The sequence below is a fragment of the Falco rusticolus genome, chromosome 10, assembly GCF_015220075.1.
Source record: "Falco rusticolus isolate bFalRus1 chromosome 10, bFalRus1.pri, whole genome shotgun sequence".
NCBI lineage: Eukaryota > Metazoa > Chordata > Aves > Falconiformes > Falconidae > Falco > Falco rusticolus.
In genome coordinates, this window is record NC_051196.1 from 32,658,123 (window position 1) to 32,682,159 (window position 24,037).

Genomic DNA, 24,037 nt, shown 5'->3' on the forward strand with positions numbered 1-24,037 from the left:
CACCTAAAATCTAATCCTCACAGGCACAACTTACATTTATGGAATTACATGGATGACAGCTGAATCAAAAGATTTCGGGAAGTAATGCTTGCATTTCAATTACAAGGTCAGTTATTTCTAAAAAGTTTGTGTTAGAAGTCAGCTGGCTTTATACAGCTACGTACCCTGTGTGTGACCGAGCGTGAATGGGGCAGTGAAAATTCTGGAGCACTCCTGAAGGAGTGATCCAGCTGGAATACCACACGTGTGTCTGCGTACATTGTCTTCTCCAAGTACCACCTTCAAGACAGGTTCTCACGATTCAGCACTATAATACATTCATTTTTAAGGTGGCAGTCGCAAGATGAGTGCTCAGCCTAGGGAAGGGAAGTCCCACCTTGTGTAGGGGCCTGAGGGGCAACACAGTATTATGGAATCTTTCCCCAAAAGGTGCCTTGAACAAAACCCCTGGCACATGCGTGCACTCAGTCATGCCATCCACATAGGTGTACCCTATTATGGGACTTAAAAATGCAGTATGTTGTGTCCACAAGACAAAGGAACTCTTAATAGATAAACAAGTGTGACTGGAAGCTTTATGCACAGTGCCTAGAAAACATGATGCCTTTCTCACCGGGATTTCAAGGCAACACTGCAGGGAGAAGGAATTACTTCAAGATAAAGCATGATTACATATCATGAACTACACCTCACAAAACATGAGCCATTCTTATCTCCTTTCCACTGTTTTCATATTTATTGTTTACACAATCAGTAGTGTGCAGCTTCACATTACAAGCCATAATTTGTTGTTCCAGCTAAAAATCTGCTGACCATTTCTAACTCCTACACAAATAAGGCCAATTCATTAATGAATTCTGGAAATTTAAAGATAGCGCTTACATTACTCCTTACAAAAGGATGTACTCTCCTGAGATTTCAGGAGTATGGGATGTGGTGGTTTGTTGTTTTGTTGTTTTTTTGTTTGGTTGGGTTTTTTTTCTTCAAGTGAAGCAATGAACATTTGGAAATGCAAGATAGCAAATTTCGGGGTACATGCTTGAATACCAGAAAAATGAAAATCAGAAATCAAGGCAATATAGATATGTGAGCAAAAAGTCCAAACACTGTGTCCAAAGCATTTAATCTTCGCTGTGGAAATCAGTAAATGCTGCAAGTTATTTGGCCTAAATTCTAAATTCCTCCACAGCCATTTACTTTCAAAAAAGAGAACATATTATAGAACTGTAGGTTGTATAACTTCCCAAAAGGTCACAGAAAACTCAAAGCACAACCCCAATAAAACAAATCCACTGCTTAGCACAGACTCTCTCCTCCTTTCCATGCTTCTTTTTAATAGAAATCACTGTTGACGCAAGGTTTTCTATTCATTTTTAGATTGTGTTATCAGAGTTGCACAGCAATTAGTTAATAACACTTGCCTGGCTGTAGCATAAACACTATTTGCCATTCACCAAGTGTCACAACAGAAACTTACCCTCCAAGGGCTGTTTTTTGCAAGTTTCATTGTTAAAGTAGACTCTGTGGCACTGGCACGTCAGGAATTCCAACTAGGAAAGCTTTTCTAAGTAACATCCACTTTGTGACATACTTGCCCTGTGCTCCATCGTACCAAATCACCAGACAGACCTACGCATCCTGGTTCTTCAGTTTACAGCCAAGGCTAGGGTATCAACTGGAGCATGGAATTCACCACCACCTCAAGAGGTGCAAGTCACCACAGAATAAATAAGTGTTTACGTTCAGTGTGGATGGTATGGCAGGTGACTTGCATGAAACACCTTCCCCATATAGCTGCAGTGTAATGTATCAACCACATCAGACAAAACAGCATGCAATCCTTTCAAATTCGTTATCTAACCCAGAAGTTCATAACACTGCCTCACAGCAATGAGATACCCAACCACTGTGGTAGCAGGCCAAGGACACCTGCATCATTCTGGAGAACCATCTTTCCAGATGCTGAATTATTAGGAGGCTTAGCAGTCACATCAGGTTCACCTACGCTGAAACAGTTTATACCAACACTCGAAAAGAGCTCCCACGTTTTTGACAAACACGTGGAACTACACACAAAAAAGATCATGAACAAAATTAATCGATCTTCATGATAGTGGGGTTAAACTACTTTTCAACACCTTTAGTAACACTAACTACAATAATATTTTATACATTAGTATTGGCTCACATTTGCAAGATACACTACTTCAGCTACCCATATGGAAACGCACGCAATAACAGAAGTTCGGCTTAAAGCACCTACACCCCTATAAACCACACTCAAAATGGAGCAATTTCATCCTCATATCAGAGTAAGTCTCTTAAGACTGCATGTGCAACAGTGTTTTAGTCTATGAGGACTTCATTGACTTTTTCCTCACCTATTACTGTGCTTGGACTTTTCCCGGTCTTTTTCCTTGTCCTTCTTGTGCTCTTTGTGCCGGTGTTCTCGGTCTTTGTGTTTATCTTTGTGTTTGTGAGAATCTGCAAGCAGAGAGGCAAAAAAAATTAAGAAATGAAGTTGGGAGAAAACTCCACACCTCCCTTACCAACCTCTGCATTTCCGCCCACCCCATATTAGTATTGTCTGTGACTGAAACTAAGATTTTTGTTCCAAATTTTGAGAGGTCCTAAATGGATTCATTGTTTCTGTAGCACAAGTTAATTCATCCTGGCAACAGCTGCATTTATACGGTCTTTAATTCAATGACCTTTAAATACTTTACAGACCCTGAAGAAATGCAACCTTTCTTATTAAATAGGTAAGTATGGCTAGAGCAAGTTCAATCTTATTTGGCAGATGGGAAACCTAGCTTCCTATGCCAGTAAGTATTTCATGTCAAATAGATAAGGATACAGAAACAGAGCATAAAGCTGAAATGTTAGGCCTGCTGAATCCTAGAATTTAGACTGCTACTTCCACAAATGTCTAGTCTAGAGAAAAACAGCGCCCCGCACCCCCACTAAAATCATCTTATTCTTATCCCCAAGAGCGGATGACTTGACAGGCACACAGCAAGGGAAAGGGGGAGTAATGAGAAAAATAAAGGGTGAAAAGAAAAGAGGACTAGGAATCTCTCCTCATGCTTCTCTTCTGGAGACACTTACCTCCCTCCGCTAAGAGCCTCACCAAGAAAATCTACCATGACAGCTGTAATGAGTATGTGCCAGTGGTAACCCACCTACACAGGTTAGGACTGGCCCAAGTAAGTGACAGGTCAGAAATGAAAGATGGCACTCAAGTAAATCTACATGAACACAGCAATTTTACCAGTATCAATTTCTACTCCAAGTGACATTTCCCATCCTCAGTGACAACTTGTACTATACAATAAAGTCCTTTAAAGCACCAACGAAATAGATCCAGCACAGGAGAAGAGCAACATAGTTCAACTTTAAATAAACTCATTGACAAACATCTTTAGCTCCTTAAATCTTCTTTATAAGTAGATCAAGAAGGAGCTGAGGCTGAACTAGCATCTCAAACCCACCTCAAAAGGCACTACCATTTACAGTCAAGGTCACTGTAACGTTGGAAAGAACATGTACGTACCCAAAGACCCCCCCCGAGGTTTTGTTTTGAACATGCTTCTCAAAGCAACTAAAATTAAGTGAGCTCCTCAGGATACCTAAAAGGCTGCGCTGACTTTGGCAATGGTTTTCAGATAATAGCACCAGAACTTCCACCAGAGATCTTGGATTTAAGGTATTAATGCTTAATTAATTGTATAGACGTTACCATGCCTCTCCCTGCACTAAGAATAGGAAACTGCAACAAAAGGATTTTGTGACTTGCCCAGTCACATAGGAAATGCATTACAGAGCCAGGAACAAGCCTTGTCCTCCTGACTCCCAACCAAGTCTTTCGCCACAAATTCTTTTTTCTCCTTAACTGACACCAGCTCTTAAACCTCAAAACATTCAACTGCTTTTAGTGGAAACACACCCACAGTCACATTTCCACAGAACATGATTTCAATCTATTGCCTTTTCTCTAACTTCAGGTACTGTTTTCAGACACCTGCAGTAAGACAACGTAAAACACTGAATGCTGACATTCAAGCCTCCGATTTGCCTTCTGCATCTCTCCTCAATCCTCCTGAACTTGGCAACACCTCCTAGTGCATTGGTGTATACAGCATATACATTTAAAGCACAAGATTTAGTTTTATATATTTTGATAAACAGGCATGTGGCAGGTTATGCGGAACATTTGGTGTTAGAGCATAACACACCTAAGAGTTTTCAAGTACCAACAGCAAAATCTATTTCACAGCAGGCAGAGTTTTGCAGGCATCTCTGGCAAACTGTGTGGGGACCGTACACCTACACTCTCTGAACAGCCAAGAAGCAATTTCTCAGTACCCTTCTTCCCACCAGGACAACACACATTTCACTAGCAAAAATGTTTTTGCAATGCATTTCACACTTAGGATTCTTCAGTTTAGCCAGTAGCTGGAAGCTCAGGCTGTTTGCAAACTGCCTGGGTTTTACTCCACAGAGAGTTTACTCACTGATTCCTAAAGCACTGGCTGAAGTGAACAGACATCTATTTACACTTGGTGAATAGGCAAATTGCTAGAAAAACCATCCTGATGTTATACATAGAACTATGTACGCTCATTTTATAACACACTTGCTTTGTAAGGAGGCACATACCGACACAGAGTCAATTTTTTTCTACAAACCAATCGATGGAAAACATGTGCAACTGGGCTCAATGCTATTCTCTTTAGAGCTTAGAACCACAAGATTATTTTACACAAAAAAGTGGAAAACAGAAGTCTTTTACCTTCACCACCAGATTCCCTTCCAGCTGACTTGTGCTTTCCAGCTGAAATTAATATTTGCTCTTGAAAAGTAGTTGCTATACCCTGGAAACATTGGAGTCAGACGTCTATTTCCTCAATCCTCTGCAGTGCTTACAATAATTTGGTGTTTTCAGACAATTAAAGTCTGGTACAACAACAAAAAAAGAAAAAGAGTGCCTGACCAGTTAAACTAGCGCTGCTTGCTAGTATTTGTCACCACTCAGCTTTCCTTTGCCTTCTACCAAAGGATTCCTAGCAGGAAGGGCTTTCACAGAGGTACTCTGGCTGAAAGGCAGGCCAGAGCAGCAGGGGAACAGGGGGTCATGCCCATGGTCCTGAAAGCAGAAGGGAAAGACTGTCAGGAGAGCTTTCAGTCAAGTGCAGTCAAGGCTGGGTAGGTACTTGGCCTCTCACACTGGACAACACTTTAAATTCAGTACTTCCACGGAGGTAAGTGTACTACCTCCCAGGCACATCTCCCAAGCATTAAATTATTCTGGAACATTTGCCTGGTATTCAGGCTCCACAGTGTTGCTTTCTGACACAATGCCATGAGTTAGGTTAAGAACGAAGACTTCAACAGCATTTATTAAATTTTCTTGAGCTGACATATTTGTATCTTCAGAAGGCATGAAAGCTGTCTTTTTTTTTTTTTTTTTTTTTTTGAGGGTGGAGCTGGATGAGGTTCAGTAGACCGGGTCATTAAAAAGGGCAGAATTACGTTTTTCACATATCACACAAATATGCTTTGTTCCAGCCTGGCTTTATCTAGGAGTTCAAGTTGGTGGTTATTTGGTGGCTGACATGAAACAAATTTAGCCATTTCACTCCAGATTGTGTACCCACTTCACAGAAACCAATGCAGCATCACCTCCAACTGAATTACACAGGCAACAGATGACCGAATTGGGAACAAACCTTTAAGATACAGTAGGCTACCTCACACCAAACCTCATCAACACAGAAGCCATCAATGGAAGTGATCCTGTCTCTAATATATCTTCTTTGATATATTTAGCATATTGATTCCTGGAAGAATATTCCAACCTCCAGTAACTCTCTCCCAGCTTGCAGCTGATTAGCAGCTGAACAGGTCCAGCCTCACATGAGTTACAGAATGAGGTCTGACATTATCACACATTCAGATTTGTTTCCTGCCTTTTATGTCTTCCATTAAGTACGTCTGCTCCCTCTAACACTAAACAAGGAGATAAAGACTATTCCTTCTCTAAGACCATTACTTAAATCCACCGTCTCCTGTGAGCAAAGTTCAAACCCCTAAAAGCTCATGTGATATTTAAAGATTTCAGAAACTGAAACGCCTCTCTCCAGCATCAAGGTTACAGAGGGGACAGGGGTTATGCTCACTGAACGAGGATCCATTACTCCCAAGGCTTTCCCTTCAGTATCCTCTAATCCAAACAAAGCTTTTGGCATCTCTTCTGTTCTAGAAAGCTTGATGTCTCTGGCACTGGATCTCTGTCTGTTAATGCTGAGCCTGGTACGTCTCCAAAAGATTACCGCAGTCCCTGTACTATTCCTGCCATTCCCCCTGTACCTCCAACAATCACGAGCAGCTCCACATTTTTGTATGTTGATTCATCTTTCAACTCTGTTTAATTACAAGGATGCCTGACTTAAGGATGGGAAATTCTAAGCACTTTTGGTCTGTGGCTGGTTTGTGTGTCGCCCCCCTCCCCCCCCTTCACTCCACTGCTAAGTCTCTGGGGAAAGGCTGAATCATAACCCTATTTGCAATACTTGTACATACATATTACTGGAACAGTGCAGTTTTACTCTTTATCCAGGAACAGAGCTGTAAAAAGGTTAGGCATCTCTAACTACAGCATTACAAGAACAGATACAGCAAAGGCGAGCAGTCTCCTTTCATAACGAGAATGACCCTGGCTTAATAGATTAGTCTGGTGACAAAACAGTTATGTGGACTATACTGTTTTAATTCATGAGAAAAATTCATTTGCTTTTAAAACACTTTTGAACACCCTTCTCTGCAACCCATCCCCAAAAAGGATTACTTACATATCATAATCAAGGGAAGCAGCAGACCTACTTTCTACATTAATATTTCAGTTTTGACAGCAACTTTCCTAATAAAATACTGAAAGCAGGGAAAGAGGCATAAGTTCTCATATGCCCATTTAGTACAGCTATCAATATTATTTGGGAGAGTGTTGCTGGCACATGGTACAGGATGCTATAGATGCCATTTTATCCCACTCCCACCACCCACTTTTATCCCACTTCCTTTTTATCCCATTTTCATAATTTTGCATTAGAATATCTTTTTTTTTTTTTAAGAGCTGAGGGAAAAAAAAAAAAAGATGTAAGCAACAATCTGGTTTCTTCTCATTTCTTTTAAATTAAGTGAGATAGCTGACAAATTAACACCTGGTAACCCCAATTTCTGGTCAACAGTAGCTTTTCAAGATAAATCTATTAGCCTTCCATACTTGCTGTCTTTCAGTTCATGTTCCCGTAAGTTTTGTGAGCACAATTTGAATACTTCATTAACCTGCTTACAGAAAGGTTTCTGCCAGCAGTCTTTGTTCTTTTGAAATCTTCTACTAGGTTCTGGGGACAAGGACTTTTTATATTTTCTTTCTGGTTCCACCAACACCCCAATTGCTTTTCTTCTCATTAGACAGCCCAGAAATACCTCAACTGATATTTATGCTGGTATTTTACCAGTCTGAAGCCTCATCTCAATGCTTCTCTACACTGATGTCCCAGAACACCTTTTAAGCCACCTGATTCTTGGGACTGAAATCTGCGCCCAAATCTGAAGACACAGCATAAAAAAATGCATCACCCTAGCAACAAAAAAAAGCATTTTTACCTTGCTCCTCCAGTAACACTTCTGCTTCAGATGAGTGGCTGGAATCTCTGCCCCAATTTAAGTCCAGTGTCTCAATATTACTTAATCTTTACCAAAGAAGCATACGAGCTCTCAAGACGTTTTCAGGATCATTGGTCTGGTGAGCATAGCACTCTACTACCGGTACATTCAGCCACCCTGAACCCGAGGCATGAGCAAGAAGCCTTTTACTATCACCATAGAGGACATGTACGATGAAACTAGCAGGGTCTTTTAAATTTCTCCTCTGGAAAGGAGAAGAAAGTCTTAAAAAAACAAAACAAAACAAAACAGACTTCACCAGTTCCTCTGCTAATTTATACGGCTGAAAGAAAGGTAATTCAGGAACACTGGATTAGGTTCAAAAGCTGGTCAAGTTCAAAAACTTCTCATGAACCACTTGAGAAATGGTTAGTCCCTTCTCAGCTGAAACACCACCTCTATGTTAGACCATTTGCTCCACAGCAGTAGCCTTTTTACTATTTAGCCTGACTTCCTCGTCACCTGTTGAGAAAGCATTGAGGAAACAACAGCAAAAAGACTCTGGATGACCTAAATGAAACACTGTTACTGATGTTTCTCCTTCCCCACAGGCCGTCCTCAAAAACAGTCATCTTAAAACTGCAGATCATCAGAAAAAGGCCTCTTATTTTCAAGTTACTCAAGTTTTATCATTTGTTGCCATTTATTTTGCAAATTCATATTACTTTTAGAGTTTAATTTCTTCTACGTTGGGTATAAAAGGACTTAAAATTATCAAGGCTCATTTGCTGAAATGATGCCAGAAGTGCGACAAATGGTCAAACATCTGAATGTCATTCAAGGTATGTAAAATACTCTTCATATTCCTGGCAAAGTACATGTCATTTCATCTTAGGCAGGTGATCAAAATGGTTTAGTGTTGCCCTAACTTTTACAACATATAGATTACATCAGCACATAGAAAGACTGTAACATTTCATCATTACCCAAGATCTTTAACATGAATAGTGACAGGGTTAACAGATTACATAAACAGGCAACAGTAATCGCACATGTAAAGGTTGCTCTGTGAGGTTCTGGTCAATTTATAAACTGTTCACCTGAGAAAGCAACCACTGTGCAGAGATGAAAAAGCCCATTTGTAGACCCCATATGACTCAGAAGAGCAACCACATGGAGAAAGTGGCACTGTCTGAGGCATAGGGCATCAGGATCCTCACTGTTAAGGCAGGCTATGACTCGGACTAGTTACCTGACTTTACACGTTTTAACAATTTAAAAGTATGTACAGTAATCCCACCTAACCAGTCTGGAGGAGGTTTAAATATCTGTATTCCAGTTGGAAGAAGTCACAGTGTGACCATGGTATTCCAGTAATTGATTACACAGTGTTTCTGGAGTTTGTTGGAATGCATTGCTATTGCTGTAGCCCAAAAAAGGGGGAGGAAAAGCTACTCAACAGAAAACAGAACTGCATCCAGGTGTTGGAGACAACACCCTTCCCAATACAGCAGGGCAGGCTGAAAACAAAACTGTAGGTATGAAAAACACAGAAATTGGAAAACATCTATACGCAGCTATAAGCGACAAAAGCAGAAAAAACATACCCAGAAGGCACTGTTCAGAAAGAAACTACAGTATTGTAGATGATACACTGCAGCAGAAAACCATAACCTAAAATAAACTTTCCATGTGAAACTGGATGTGTCACTTACTGGCCTAATGGCCCTATTTACACAACTACAGAATACACATAGAAGATTTACCCTGGAAAGGTATTGCAGGTCTGTTGTGCTGTTTTATTTCTCCAATAGCTGACTGAAAAACATCTGGAATCCTGAAACGAGAGCGACTCACCAAGACCATGACTGGAGTCCCCCATAACCTAAGCATGAAATTCAATAAAAGCAGCAGGACCCGAGTTCTCAGCAGGTGTCAAGAAAGGGAAGAAACTACAATAATACCGAAACAAGACTGCCAGGCTTCTGCTTCCTCAGTGCCACGCTTAATGGCACAGATAGACCTTTCAAAAGCAACCTGACACACAACCCTTTACCAGTGTTGAAAGACATCTCCACAACCAACATTGCCACAGAAAGCTATTGCTAAATCCTTAAAAATCTTCTTGAAGTCAAATTCAAATGAAGCACAATGACTGTGCTATCGCAAACTTATTTCACTTCCGGTGTTGGGTCAGGTGCACCACTTCAGGGAGGCTGACACTCCAACAGTGCTCACCGTTTTTCTCCATAAACCAGAATAAAATCTCAGTTTTATAGTTTACTGCAAAACAACCAAATTCATTTTGACTAAGCACAAGGAGAATACATAAAGCAGGTTTCGGTTCTGAATTTAGATTCTCATTCATTCATTTTCCAATCATACACGGGAAAAAAAATGGAGGGGGGAAGAAGTATGAAAGCTTCTTGAAAAGGGAGCCTGGAAGAGTACAGCAGAATAGTAATAAAGTTCCTGCCTTAGGAAGGATGAACTGGCTAATTGAGACTCCTCCAGAGTGTATTCTTGCTTTTTCTAAGGGTTCAAATGAAGAAATACATCATCACTGAATAGATTTGAGTCAACCTATTTTCCAGGCTACAGTTACTCAGAGACAAAACTCCTTTGGGCTGAGCCAGAACTGATCACACCACATGGTATCCAATTCTGTCAAAGCTTGAAAACTCAGTACTTTTGATGGAAACAGGAGTAAAACCAACGACCATACAAGCCCTCCCCACACTTCAGCAGTTACTTGAGGCAAAAGATACTACAGGGACAGACAGATACTATGTCTTGACCCTTAGAAGGACTGTGCTGGGAAACAGCTTCAGAACAAGACAGACCCCTTAGATACTGCATTCTTCATTAATCTTGTGATTTGAAGGCCTTGTATTCCTTCCTGTTGAACACAGGGAAAGGAAGAAACAACCTGTGGCACAACTTGGTGATGAACTAGGGTGGAAGAGATTAATTCTTCCATTCTTTGTCTTTCAGAATAGCTCCTACCAACTTCTTGAGACGTCTCACTAACACTCCAGCAAAGTTTTACTATGAAAGCAAGGACCTTGCACAGCTTCTTAAAAACACAAAGTTTGCAAAACGAGATCAGCACACCTTCTGCTCCACTGAAGCCCTAAGGCAACTTCAATCTAAGGAAGAGACATAAACAATGTGACAGAACTAACAGTGAGAGAGCATGGCAGGCACAGGACCAAGCCTGCAAGCCAAGCTGTACACTCATTTATCTGTCCCAAACTTTAACAGCTTATCATGGATAGGTTAAGGAGGACAGAAAAAAAAAAAAAAACAACCAAAAAACAAAACATCAACCCCAAACCAGACTGATCACTCCAATGTTGCATTACTGAAGCCTCTGGGACATGAAGTCATCCTGAAGCAAATGTCATTGCTGGCATTCCATCAATCTAAATCAACTTGCAGAAGCTGGGTAGGTAAGCAAGATGTGCTGCAAGAGCCTATGCAGCAAGAGGATGGATACTCTTTAGTGCACATTTTGAGCCTTTCAATTTTTTTTCAGCCACACTGGATTAATCACTTCTTTTCTGTGCACCTCATTTTTCCACCTGCTGGGGAAGTACCTAATACTCTGTGGGTAATTAATGTTTCAGTGACTGAGATAGCTATGTGGTATAAAGGGATGCTGACCTTAAGAAACTGCTGCACTGCAAGCATTTTGTAGCAAAACAACTAACAGTGTAGACAGCAGCAGCAAGTTTAATGACCTGTCAGTGCCTTTTACTTGGCCTCTTCTGAAAGAGGTGGCACACTCACATACGCCTATTCTGCAGCAGATCTTAGCTGCTGTGTAACAAATGCATAAAATCACTGCAAGCAGAATTGCAGCAGATGATATTACACAAAGGATAAGACTGAGGAAGCCTTATAACACATGAAAATACATGTTTGATCTGTACAGAAAGGCTCAATTAATAGCTGCTTCTTACACATGCCAAAGGGCTCCCAACCGAGAGGCAACAATGAAGTTTCAATCCATTATTTGCATTCAAAACCTAAAAAAGTTCAATGTGAACAGAAACATGTGTTTCCAGGAATTCCCAAGCTATAAAACAGTCTCCTGTAATTGTATAAATAAAGAGTCAGAGACTGAAACCCATTAGTATGTTTCCACTAACAAAGCAGAATAAAACAGAACAGCAAGTTTAAAACTTCAGGGAAATTACTAGCACCAGTGCACAGCTCAAAATGCTGCTGTGCTGGCAGGGAAGAGGAAAGTCCAGAGCAGTCTCTTAAGGGAACAAGGTAAGAGCAACCCTGTTCCTGTCCCTAGTGATATTTATTCTCTTAAGACTGCATTATTTTATGAATAGAACTACTTGCTTTCCATAGCCTCCTCCATTTGGAATTTGAGTAACTTGCATACTAACATTCTCCCCTTCCCTTACTGGGGTAGAAATAGTTGCAGCAATTTTTTGCCTGTTGCCTTATGGGTCTACACCCACACAAATGAACAAAGTTACACACTGCAGGTACATCTTTAAAGCTGCGGCAAAACCTGAAGATACACTTTTGCCTCAAGGTTCAAAAGCCATGGCCCATTAAGTCTCTGTATATCAGGAGGCCAGGATCAGGCCGAGAGAAGGATCTAGGCAAAAATCCACACAGCGAGCACTGTGGGACTCAGGAAAGCTCCGGGACACTCGGTAATAAAGCTGTGTTGGAAGCACGTGCAAGTTTATATTGTATATGCCCACTTCACTCCCAGCTGTGGTCATATGCAACTGCCTTGCTTTCAATAAGTATTTATTCCTCCTGCTCTCACCTCAAAACTAACCCAAAATTGCTTTCCACAGCCCATAAATGGGGTCCAAACAGGAAAGTAGAAAGCCAGGCAGCTACAGCAGCCAAAGACCCTCTCCAAAGCCATCTCTGCCTGTATCTGAGTATCACAACCAGATCCAAAACACAAAAAGTAAGAGCAAACAGGGGACAGCCAAAAAAGCTTGAGCTTTGTTACCTTTCAGGTTTCAAAAGCCTTACACTCATTGCAACTAAATCTATATTCCAATTTACTAATACACACATATACAGGACTGAGACCATGGAGGCCTTATGGGTATATAAAGTGAATGTGGCTGAGGGGAAACAGCTGTTACCAACTGGCTCAGGGAAGAAAAATTTGCATAAAAAAGTAGTTCCGGGTAGGTTCCTTGTGATTTTTTAGATCCACAAATATTTTTACTACAGCATCTAGTCAGGCTTTTCCAAATTTGCACCCATTTCCTCCCCATTGTGCAAAATGTAGTTACCACCACCAGCACAGCAGGAAGGACAGGCTCACTGGGAGAACTCAGGCAACTGTTCACAAACTGCTCTAGTATCCAGGAATGCAGAAGTAGTGTAAAATCCTGAAAGAAGGTTAAATTTAAGGGCATTCAAACAGATAAAGCAAGGGGGACTAATCCTATTTTCAGAGTTATAAAGCAACCAACCTTTAGCACAGATCCAAGGCCTAGTACAGAAACTGTCACGCGGTGCTGTCACACAAAATCATCTCTCAGGAAGAGACAAAGGGAGGGATGTACGCAGGAGGGATACACACACCGCACCGAGGGATGGATTGCCAGACACAAAGAACTGCCCACAGTCTCTTGCGAGTTGCTCAGGAGCAAGAACCAGAGGCACTCACACCTCTGTGCTCACCTTCTGCCCTGGTTCTCCAAACTGTTTGCTACAGGGGGCAACTGCAACATTTACAGTCATGTTCACACTTCAGAGCTACCAGGGACTGCAGAAGACCCTTACTTCAACACAATCTGAACAAAATGGTTCACTGAGTTCTTGTCTAACAATTCGGGCTGCAGAATTTTTGGGATAACACACTGTTCTTCAACAATCCCCTGTCACGAAGGATGTGCAAACCAGGCTAGACTGAAACACTTTTGCTCAGCCACCAAGCACATTTACACCAGAGACACTTTTGCTCTTCGGCTGCTTCACAGCTCCAAGAACCCCAGCTTATGCTCAACTGCAGCCTAAGAATCAAGCCTAGACCTTAAGCAAGGAGTGCAGCAACTCTGCTCCTGCCTGCGTCACTGTCACAGGTAGGTGGGCTGAATCATCATCTTCTGGAGGTTTTTGACAAAGAATTGCCCGAGAACAGCTTTGAGAGTTACTTCAGCAGACTGGGTCAAGAGCAAAGAAAATCTTTTGGTGCAATCTGTGACAAATTCACACTGCAGACAGAGAACTTCATGTACCATACTCCATCCACAGACTGAGTCAGTGCCCCTAGTAGGTTTTTCCGCCTCCAACTGCTCTTCATACCACGTTAGAAAGGTGCAAACAATATAGTTTGTGATGCAAAGTCAACAGCTGCTTACTGCATGCAAACTTTCAAGACAGGTGAATCGGGAGAAAACAGGGGCAAACAACTGTAATTGTCAGTCCTTACAGAGAATAACAGAAACTTCAGGTATACTAAAAGAGATTGACATTATTTTGGGGCATAAGAAGAAACCTTTCAGTTCTAAAAACAGCACTAGCTAACAGGAAAACTACTATATTATCAGGAATAATTACACTGCAATGACATCAACTAGAAAAATACTTTCACTTGCCAGCTCTGTAGAGTCACTACCATTCTTGGATTCATGAAAAAGAAATTTGTAAAGACTACCCTGAAATCCTGACACTTCCTCAGCACGAGAGTGATGTCTCAACAGCAGCTCACACAGAGCCTGTATTTGCACCAACACCACACAAGGACAGGGCTGGCATGTTTGACTATCCTGGGTTTGACCCAGAACACGGGCTCCCCTAAGCAAAAATTTGACAGAAGATAAAAAAAAGCAGCTGCATTGAAATGCTTCTCTTGCAGCAGTGAATGACTAGCCTCCTGTCAGCAGTCAGGATCACACACAGTTTATACACATGGGAGTGGTATAAGCTGTGCTCAGTGTCCTCAGAGGACAGGCTCTAATGGCATCTGTTCAAAGCCTTTATTAACCAGCCCTTAACAACACGATGTGGCTTTGGCCAGCGCTGGTCCCCTGCTTGCTGTAGGGAGGAAAGACTTGAAGAGGCAGCACCCCTGGGAACAACATAAGGTCCCTGCAATCCTCAGTATTACGGCATAAATTGAGTCTGCAAGACAGAAAAGTGGTTGGTACAAGCTTTAAATCACCTCTGCCAAGCAGTACCACAATTTTTTACGCTGGTGTCAGATGATTCTCCGACTACTTGTTTAGTATCATGCCTGCGAAGCTGAACTGATGGGGGAAGCATGGCCAAAGTCTTACAAAAAGTTTGATTCAGAAGACCAGCCTTCTATATTATTTTTATCACACACAAACTGGTTCCTCACTGTAGTAGCAACTCCTACACTGATTCCAACCGGTCAGGGGGTTTTGGGTTTGGTTTTGTGGGGTTTTTTTCCCTCTTTTTCTTTTCTACCTACAATAATTTCTTTTAAGTATAGGTCTGCACTGGATGGATACAGACCGATTTCACCTCTGCTCCTATTGTGGGTGAGTTAAGTGATCACTCACCCTTGCCAGGCTAATTCCAAGTTATCTGCAGGCATTTTATCATCAGAATTTGCTTTGCCACAAGCTCCACTCTCAAGACAAGGAGGGAAAGCAATTCACCTGCCTTAAGGGGACATTACCACAATTAGTACACAAGAAGAAACCTGATTTAAGCTAAAACACACAAGAGAGTAAACAAAAGGTAAATGTTTAATGACACTTGAGGTTTCTGTACTTAAAGCTGTACTCCTCAGTCTTCTAAAAAGGATAGAAGACGTAGAAAAAAGCATCACCACAGTAGCTTTAAAAGAGTTTTAAAATAAGGCTATAATTGCAATAGTTAAATGACTAGTAAATAGAGCTCCTAGATATGGTGCAAAATTCCACTGAAATTCTTTAATTTACAGTAATATTTTGTGTCTACTGATGTAAGTCACTGATTTTAATCTCGTTATGCACCTGTAATACGTTTGTTTTGTTAAATCCAGGTCAAGTCTCACTAGCTGGCAACTGTTAAATCACACTGATACAAATACCTGAATATAAACCATAACCTATTAATGCAGGATAACATCCTGTGGTTACTTTATTATGCAAAATAAACTCCCAACTTTTTCAATCAAAAAAGTGCCATGCAGTATGTTGTCAGTTTGGTGAGGTTTTTTGTTGGGTTTTGTTTGTTTGATTTTGGTGGGTTTTGGTGTTGGTTTTTTGGGGGTTTGGGGTTGTTTTTTTTTTGTTTGGGTTTGTTTGGGTTTTTTTTTTTTCAAACTAATGGTTTACATCTTTGGATGGAGTGCACAGACAATGATTTCAAATTCCACCTTACATAAAACTCACATCTGCCTTCTGTGAGACTTATGAAGGGGAGAAAAACGTTTAATTTGTCTGACATCTAAAGTCTGTAAAACAAAGCATAGTCCCTGAAAACTGAACTGAACCAACTGTTTCTGTTTAACTTGTCCCTCAATTTTAAGGGTAGTCCTCTCTACCTACGCAGAAATAACTAGGTGTGAAAAGGTAGCTTTCTTTTTTCAGCTTTCAAATGGTTTCCACAATCAGTCACTAAATGAGCTGTTTAAACTGAAGGAAATATGCTGCAGGTGCAGAGTCATCAGAAGTTTGTTTATCACTACACTTCAAACTCCAAGTGCCTAACTAATGACTTCCATCATATCAGAGGCTCTGCTTTACAACTACTGCAACATAATCACTCTCCACTTCTCAAGTTTTCTGAGCATGAAACATAACATTACTTAAATGTTTTAAGAGGTTGGTTGGTGAGAGGATTAGAAACATGCTCAAAAACTGAGCACTACACAAGCAACCATAGGGGTTAAAGACTTTATTATTCCTTTTTAATGTAACCCAAAATGAGAAAAAACAAGTTATTAGCTTATTTTCAGGAGCATTCCAAAGGGAAAATTAAGTAGTATTTCTTTCCACTTTATTATTTGACAGCAGAAATCGGCAAAGGAAACAAGAGGAACATCTAAGACTATTTACAATGTCATAATTTATTCCGGAATGATTCAACTGTAAGGCTAGGAAAAACTATTTTTAAAAGTTTCTTGGCTGGCAGTTTTATATGTGTTGAGGCCTTTTTTTTAAAAGTTATTATGATTCTTACTAGAGTCAAAATTAAATCAATGCATCTGTTAAAATTTATTGTGAATTTTACATGAAGGACTAATACCACCCTGAAAGCTGTAGCCACTCCAGCTGATTTAGTGCACTCCTACGCACACAGCCCAGAGCAGCAGCTGTACTGCTCGCTCCTGTCCTCCTCTTGCAAGTATTTCAAGCCCGTGCTAGACAAAACCACTTCTGGGAGCGAAAGCACCATCCAGGTGCCCAGCAGCAGAAAGCAACGCACACATTCTTCAGAGTAAGTTCTGCTTTACCCGAAAGAGCACAGCAGCCCCAGCGCTTTCTGAAACTGCAACACCTGAAGATTTTTAACCTGAGTTTGCATGCATTTCAGCGACATTATTTTGCAGGTTTTAAGGTGTACTAATTTATTTTTGAACTTGGATCTGGTTTACAACTACCAGTTGTCTTACTTCCTGTACTCCAGTCCCTAGCAGACCAGAAAACTCCCTTTTCCCTGCGATCACAAAGGCAACCTGTGATCATCTTTTACTTGATACTATAACATGTAGAACGGCACCAATACCGAGTACTGAAGCCTTAAGCTTTCATTAATGATTGTGGTAGTACCAAGTAAAGTCTGTAAGTGGGAAAACTAAATGATGAGTACCCCTTATACCGTAAGAAAGAATTAATATTGAATAACCTATCCTGAAAATCAGCAAATGACACAAGATACTTCACTTCATGTGCCGTTCCCAAAACTAAGAAGCTGCATGGACAGATACTTTTGGAGAAAGAGGTATAAGAAGATAAAACTGAAAGTAAAGTAGCAGCTTGTACACTCTTTCTAGTGATGGTGTACTAAATATCCCAAATTTGTTGGAGACAATCTAAGTTCAACCCGATTTCCTAAGGATATTTGTTTGCATCTTTAAGAGGTGAACCAGTTCAGCAGTCTCTGCCCAAGGAAGTATCTATGACCGGAAAAACAGTTCAGCATGTTTTCACAACAAGTTTTAATCTCAGTTACCTTGAGATTAAAACACAAAACAAGATACCTTCCGCCACTAGTCTCTGTGACAACTTGTAGACTCTTGCCTGATGGCACTTCACTGTAAGACAGCTACCCTGATACAGAAACTGCAACTTTTAATTTTTCTGTAAAAGAAACAGCCACAGACAAGTAAAAACAACAAGACAGTTTGCTAATACCAAGCATTACATTCTCAGGAAAATCTAACTTTTCTACAGTGAAAAGTCTGCAGATAATGTCATATCCAGCATTTGTACCATCAAGGAATGTATCAGACATTGCTTTATGAACTACGTGCACAGCTGACATACACTTAAACCAGAATTACTTTTATAAGGGAAAACTGTAGGGACCTACAGGGAGGAAGCCTCATTTGACTCCTGATGTACAAGGATGTTTAACAACCTATTTCTGTACTGATGCCTTTTTGGAGTACCAATCTCCTCAAGTAATTTGATCTTAATTTAATTCTGTATGTAAATAAACCCATCCAGATTACAGGATTTGGGAAATCACATAGCTGCAGTTAGCAAAGTGCTAACTGCCTAGCAGTATACTATCTGGACACCTGGCATCGACGGGAAGGATGACAGCGAAGATTTAATAATAGCTTATGCAATGAAGACATGAGCAAATGTCACTAACACTTACTGACCAAATGACACAGACTTCAGAACACAGAAATAAGAGACCTATGAAGAACCCAGAAACTACACAAATTTTCATTCATTTTTAAACCTTCAAATACTTCATAGATGCTTAGAAGGTGGCCCTTCTGAACACCAGGTCTTGTGTGAACTAAAAACTAGCGGAAAACTTAAACCTTTGCAGTCTCTGAAGCAACTAAGATAATAAAAATCACCATTATATAGTACATGGATTGCAAACAAGTATTTTTTTTAAATACTTTTTCCAGTACTGGGGAAAAACAGCTGAACTGAGGGCTTTTTTTTAACTCTGTTCTCCTATAGAGCTAATTGCCAAAGACTAATTCCAGAGCTCTGCTGAGATTAAACTGTTAATACACACAAAAAGACATCATAAAAATTCAGTTTAGGAAAAAAAAAAAAAAAATCACACATTTTGGGACTGAAGGTTTCTTAGTTTGGATTAGAGTTTGAGCATGAGGCTCCTGTGCCTGAGTGGATGGGTGGAGTATTTAAAAAAAAAAAAAAAAAAAAAAAAGGAGAAAAAACGTAAGAACTCAAATTAAAAACAAACTAATTCTGCCATTAATAAATGAGGCTCACATCTGTTTTGAGCACTGTTTCATGTTCTTGTGAAATACAGCTACAGGGGACTTATTTCACAAAACAATGCTTCGCAGCTTCATTCTCTGTAGAGGAATCTATTTAAAAAAACACACTTCAACTTCAGTACGCAAAGACCTAGTAAACCTCCCGGCCCTTTGGAAACATGGCCAGGGCTTTAGTATCATTTCTCATTCTAACCAAGTACAGTGATGAGCTCTGAACTAGCTATCCCTGCTCTCAACAGCACATGTAACCTGTTCGCAGAACTGCACGCAGCCAGATTCAGCTGGCATGCAAAGACAACACCGGCAGCTTTGAAGAAAAATCTATCAGATTCCTGAAAAAAGGCAAATACTGCAATGGATGAGTGCTCTAAGAGAGGCATACTCGTGAACACAGAGAAAAACAGAATATTTTAACTCAGGCTATTGTTCAACAATAAATTCACTTTTACCTCTACACAGGCAAGCTCACGCTTTGACAGTGATGGATAGCAAAACTATAAACTGAAGATTATGCATCACTGGACAAGTCTCAACAACAGGGCTGCACAGAAGGGAAGGGGCAAACATGTTAGAGACAGAAGGCAATGCTTGAAGAACGACAGCTTTACACCTTCATTTATGAAACTAGAAACTGACGGACTCGTCAATTCAAGTACTTCTGCCTTTTGCCTAAGATTCAATTTAAGAATTAAATTACTGCAATAGCCAGCTTATTGCTAGCTGCAGTCTCTTATCCACTGCAAGACAAACTACGGACTGGAGCAAACAAAACTGCACTGTGCTGTGCTCTCCCAAGACCACATGCTGACAACTGAGTAAGACAAGCATAGAGAATGAAGTGCCAAGCTGTACTTCCCTCTTTATATCTATACAATTACAACAGTCTAAAACCTAGAAAGAAGCTTCCTTTCAATACAAGTGATGCTGAATAAGCCTACTTGATGATAAAAGAAAAACATTGTTTATGACAGCTACCAAACTCCAGAGAGCAGCGTATTTTAAATTAGAAGACTCTAGCTACTCATAAAAACAGGTATTTCAAGGACAGCTTGCTTATGCTTCCCTAATGAAGTGCAGGTGACATACACAGCTATGAGATGTTATGACTCAGACAAGATGCTAGCTCCTCTGAGAGGCTTCCTGGTTTTGGAGTAGGGAGAACACAGGAGGACACAAGAAAGAAAAGTGAAAAATGCATGTTATTCACATGCACATCCAAAGGTAACCTAGACAGCTGGAGAGATGTTCCAATCTGCTGGAGCAAGACTGCAGTTAACAGCACTGATATCCTGACTCTGATTTGTGCCAGTGTTTGTTTACTAAAAAGATGAATCAAGATGACACCTACAACGTGATTGGGCAACACTGCAGGAGTTAATCAAGGTCACTGTTATTAAGAGTTCATCTCTTGCATTGTATTCATGTTCACAGGAACCTACTGCCTCTGGATCTGGCAATTTACACTTGTGCACTGAAACACAACTTGCACCTTTTTCTACTGCCAGAAAGCACTCCAGACTTGTTTATCCCTGAGGTGCACTGTTACCAAACTGAAGGAACCTAATCTGCAGCCAAAACCAATGCTAAAGATGAAGTGTCAAGGGGAAGCACCAGTAAGAAAAGCTTGCTCTGATCCACACATAAAGGGGCTTCCTGCGCACAAGAAGCATTACAACAGATACAGCACATTTTAACAGTCTCAGTGACATTCTCGGTCCTCAGAAGAAGAGCAGGCAGCCTTTTATTTCCCATCTGGTGGTCATTAACTCTAGAGTACAAACCTCAGAGTACGTCACTAGTACTACTCCATCCCTCCATTTTGTACATGCTGCTTGTGTTGCAATGAATCATACCCTCACACAGATCTCCAAAAAGCTCCTGCTTCCCGTTTCCCAAAAGGCTAGATTAAAATGGAGAGTGCCTGTCTAACTTGAAAGTGTACCTTCTTAGGCAAGTTAAAACCGGTACCTGCCCAGCCCAGCGGTTTTATCTCTCCAATAATTGATCTTACTCACACACTTGGTAGCACTCACAAACCAGCAGAAGACATAATATGCTCTTCCTATTGCTCAAGGCACGGTTAGGAGACATTCATACCAAGGCGGCACGTATGGTGCAAGAGTCTAACCTGTAAAGTACTTGATACCAAAATCCCACACACAGACCTGAAAACCACTGATCTCCCTTCTGCAAATTCAGTGATTTCACTAATTGCAAAACCCAGCATGCAATGTCTTAGAATTTGTGAAATAATTTAGTATCACAGGGGGAAAAAAAATGCACTTTAGCTCCTGAGACGAGTTCTGCATTTAAGAAGAAATTACAACATATGCTAAAACTGCAGAAGCTCTTATTTTTTTTCCGTACTGCCCTTTGCTAACCACCTCAGTCTTCAGCTGGAGAGAGAATTAAAAATCAAAAACAAATGTCCAAGTTGGAATTGAATCTCCATCCTAACCAGACAGCTTTATATCTATTTCTGTGCTGGAAGAAATCACTCCCACTCTGTTCTCATTTCTCTACCTCTGAGAAGAGCATAGTACTCCCTCTTCTCCCACTGTGTTGCCTATTTAAACAATATGGCCTAAGGACAGGGTAATAAGGACCTTAATCCCAGGTACAGAGTCCCTGTGTACCAGAATGTCCCTGCCCAGTACTTCCTGCCTTCAGCTTCAAGTGTCTCCACGTTCAACCCTTAATCTCCACCTAGCCTGACCAGAGCACCGAGCAACACAGACTATGCTGAGAGCTGGCAAGACAGCATCACACAAAACCAAAAGCTGGAATAAGAATTGCCAACTTAGCTACTAACCTCCCTAAGGACAGAAATAACTCCATTCACTTGCATCCACTGCAGAGCAGATGAAGACAACTCTCCTACCTGGTTATCAGGTCTCCAAACCATCTCATGCCACAAGCTAAGAACAGTGTGTCCCCTCCCACCACCTGTACTTTTCTCCTCTTAAAACTCTGCTTACAAACCACAAAAATAGAAGCCTCTTAGTTGTGCTACCATAACTCCAGAAATCTCTACATTTCAGTTAGAAGACCACTATATGTTTCTCAACTCTACCTCCAGATACTTAAAGATCTGCAACAGACACTTACCACATTTCAAAGGGTGAGTCCACTTTTCCTTCACCCTCTCCCCTAAAAGGTCTTTTTAGGCCACCTCTCCAAAACAAGAAACTGCAACCTCAGAGGAAGATGAGCAGCTGTTTTGACAAGTCTGGCCCTCGTTCAAATACCAGAGTAAGCCTTGAGCAGTAATACATTGCCATCAATGAAAAGTTCAACTAAAGTACATTGCCCTGGCCCTAAAACACAGTTCATTTATTCCACGTTACATACAAAGGAAAAACTACCCCACTGGCATTCAAACTGGAAAAGTGTACAGAAGAGAAGTGACAAATAAAAAAACCCTGTTCTGAATAACCCTGCAAGTTCATATTCTCATGTGTCAGAAGCAGTGTTAGGCAATAGATCAGAGTGACTGACAAATGCCAGCAAAAATTAAAAAGCAATCTGGACTTGGGTATTGCTTCATGCCTATGATTTATTTTCTTGACTTTTTATTATGAAGCCACATCTCTGGTCAATGTCAAAAAAAAATTCCTAAAAATTCTTAAAATTATTCCATTTAGACACTGCCACCCATCATCTAGCTGCACCAAACTGACAAGACATTTGGATGGAATCAAGACAACTTCTAATCCCGTGCAGTATACACTGAGCAGTGGAGTGAGCCCGACACTTCAGAAATTACAAAGCATTTGTTAAAACTCATTCCAGAGCAGCCAGAAAAACCATGTTCATGCAGTGGGTTTCAAACAGGACAAGCAGTATGCAGTCTTACTCACGCTGAACATAAGACCTCATATTTCATTCGGTCCTACAATTTATTCCATAACACAGCAAAATGCTCTACTACTGAGGTCCCAGATGCTTGCTGCAAAAATTAGTAAGACTGTGCAAATCAATTATTGGGATTTCAAAATGAGCAGTAAGTAGTAAAAGTCACCAGGGTTTTATTTTTAGAAAATAGTTGAAAAAATAGCATTATGGGAGAAAAGGGGACATCCTGAATAATCATAACCATGCCTTCATTAAGAATATAAGAGTGTTTCTCCCGCAAATAAAGTTGTACTATCTGCTAAATACTGTGTGTCTGTAACAGACTCTCTCAGCTGTATACTGCAGCTGATGAGCCACAACAAGCACTTAAGATAGTACGTACTCACCATGGAGCATGTCTTTAATGGACACAGCTATGACGTAGCCAAAGGCGAGTTACATAGACCGATCAAAATATTTCAGTGAAGCTACAAGTACACTCCAAGCTTTCCTGAGGCAGAAATCAATCTCTCTTCAGTCATGGAAAGATACAGCCAGCTGCAGAATCACTCTGCTGCAGCACTGGATTTCATGAATGTCCATCTGTCTTTTAACACATGATCATCTATGTTGGGCAGAATTATGAAGGAGCAAATCTGCATCTTTTGGTGGGCACCATGAAGCTCAGCTCTCTGCAATACTGCCAGAGAAGGAAGCCATTGTCTTTACAACACTCCCTAAAAAGCCCCTTCTCTGACGAAGGTATAAGATAAAAATACATACACGCACACCCACACAGCTCACAACTGCACAAAGCATATGGAAGCTTGTGAACATGAACAAATACATTCATGTCAAAAATATCAATAAGGAATCCAAAAAACATCTAGCAATCAGAAGCTTTGTGGGAAGCAACTTTTGGCTCCAAGACTGACAGAAGCCTTCTAATAAAACAATTTCCCAATGGCCTGATGCTGCCCCTCTTTACCCTGAAGTCATATCAATTTCAGAAGTTACAGTTTTCAGACTTAAAAAGGGATCTAAGTACTTTAGGTGGAAACACAGGTTGTTTTTCTTGATGAATTATTGTCTGCTGAGGCTGAATAACAAGCATCTACACTAACCTTCCTGCTATGCCTCCCA

At 40.7% G+C, this 24,037-nt stretch overlaps 1 protein-coding gene across 1 annotated transcript in view; it reads right to left on the reverse strand.

Moving 5' to 3' along the window:
• The window catches only part of TOP1 (DNA topoisomerase I), a 68,988-nt gene that overhangs the window by 36,458 nt on the left and 8,493 nt on the right, over positions 1–24,037 (reverse strand). The window contains exon 3 of the mRNA XM_037402008.1: positions 2,382–2,484. Within this exon, the coding sequence (XP_037257905.1) occupies positions 2,382–2,484 (103 nt within the window). The remainder of the gene's footprint in view (positions 1–2,381; positions 2,485–24,037) is intronic.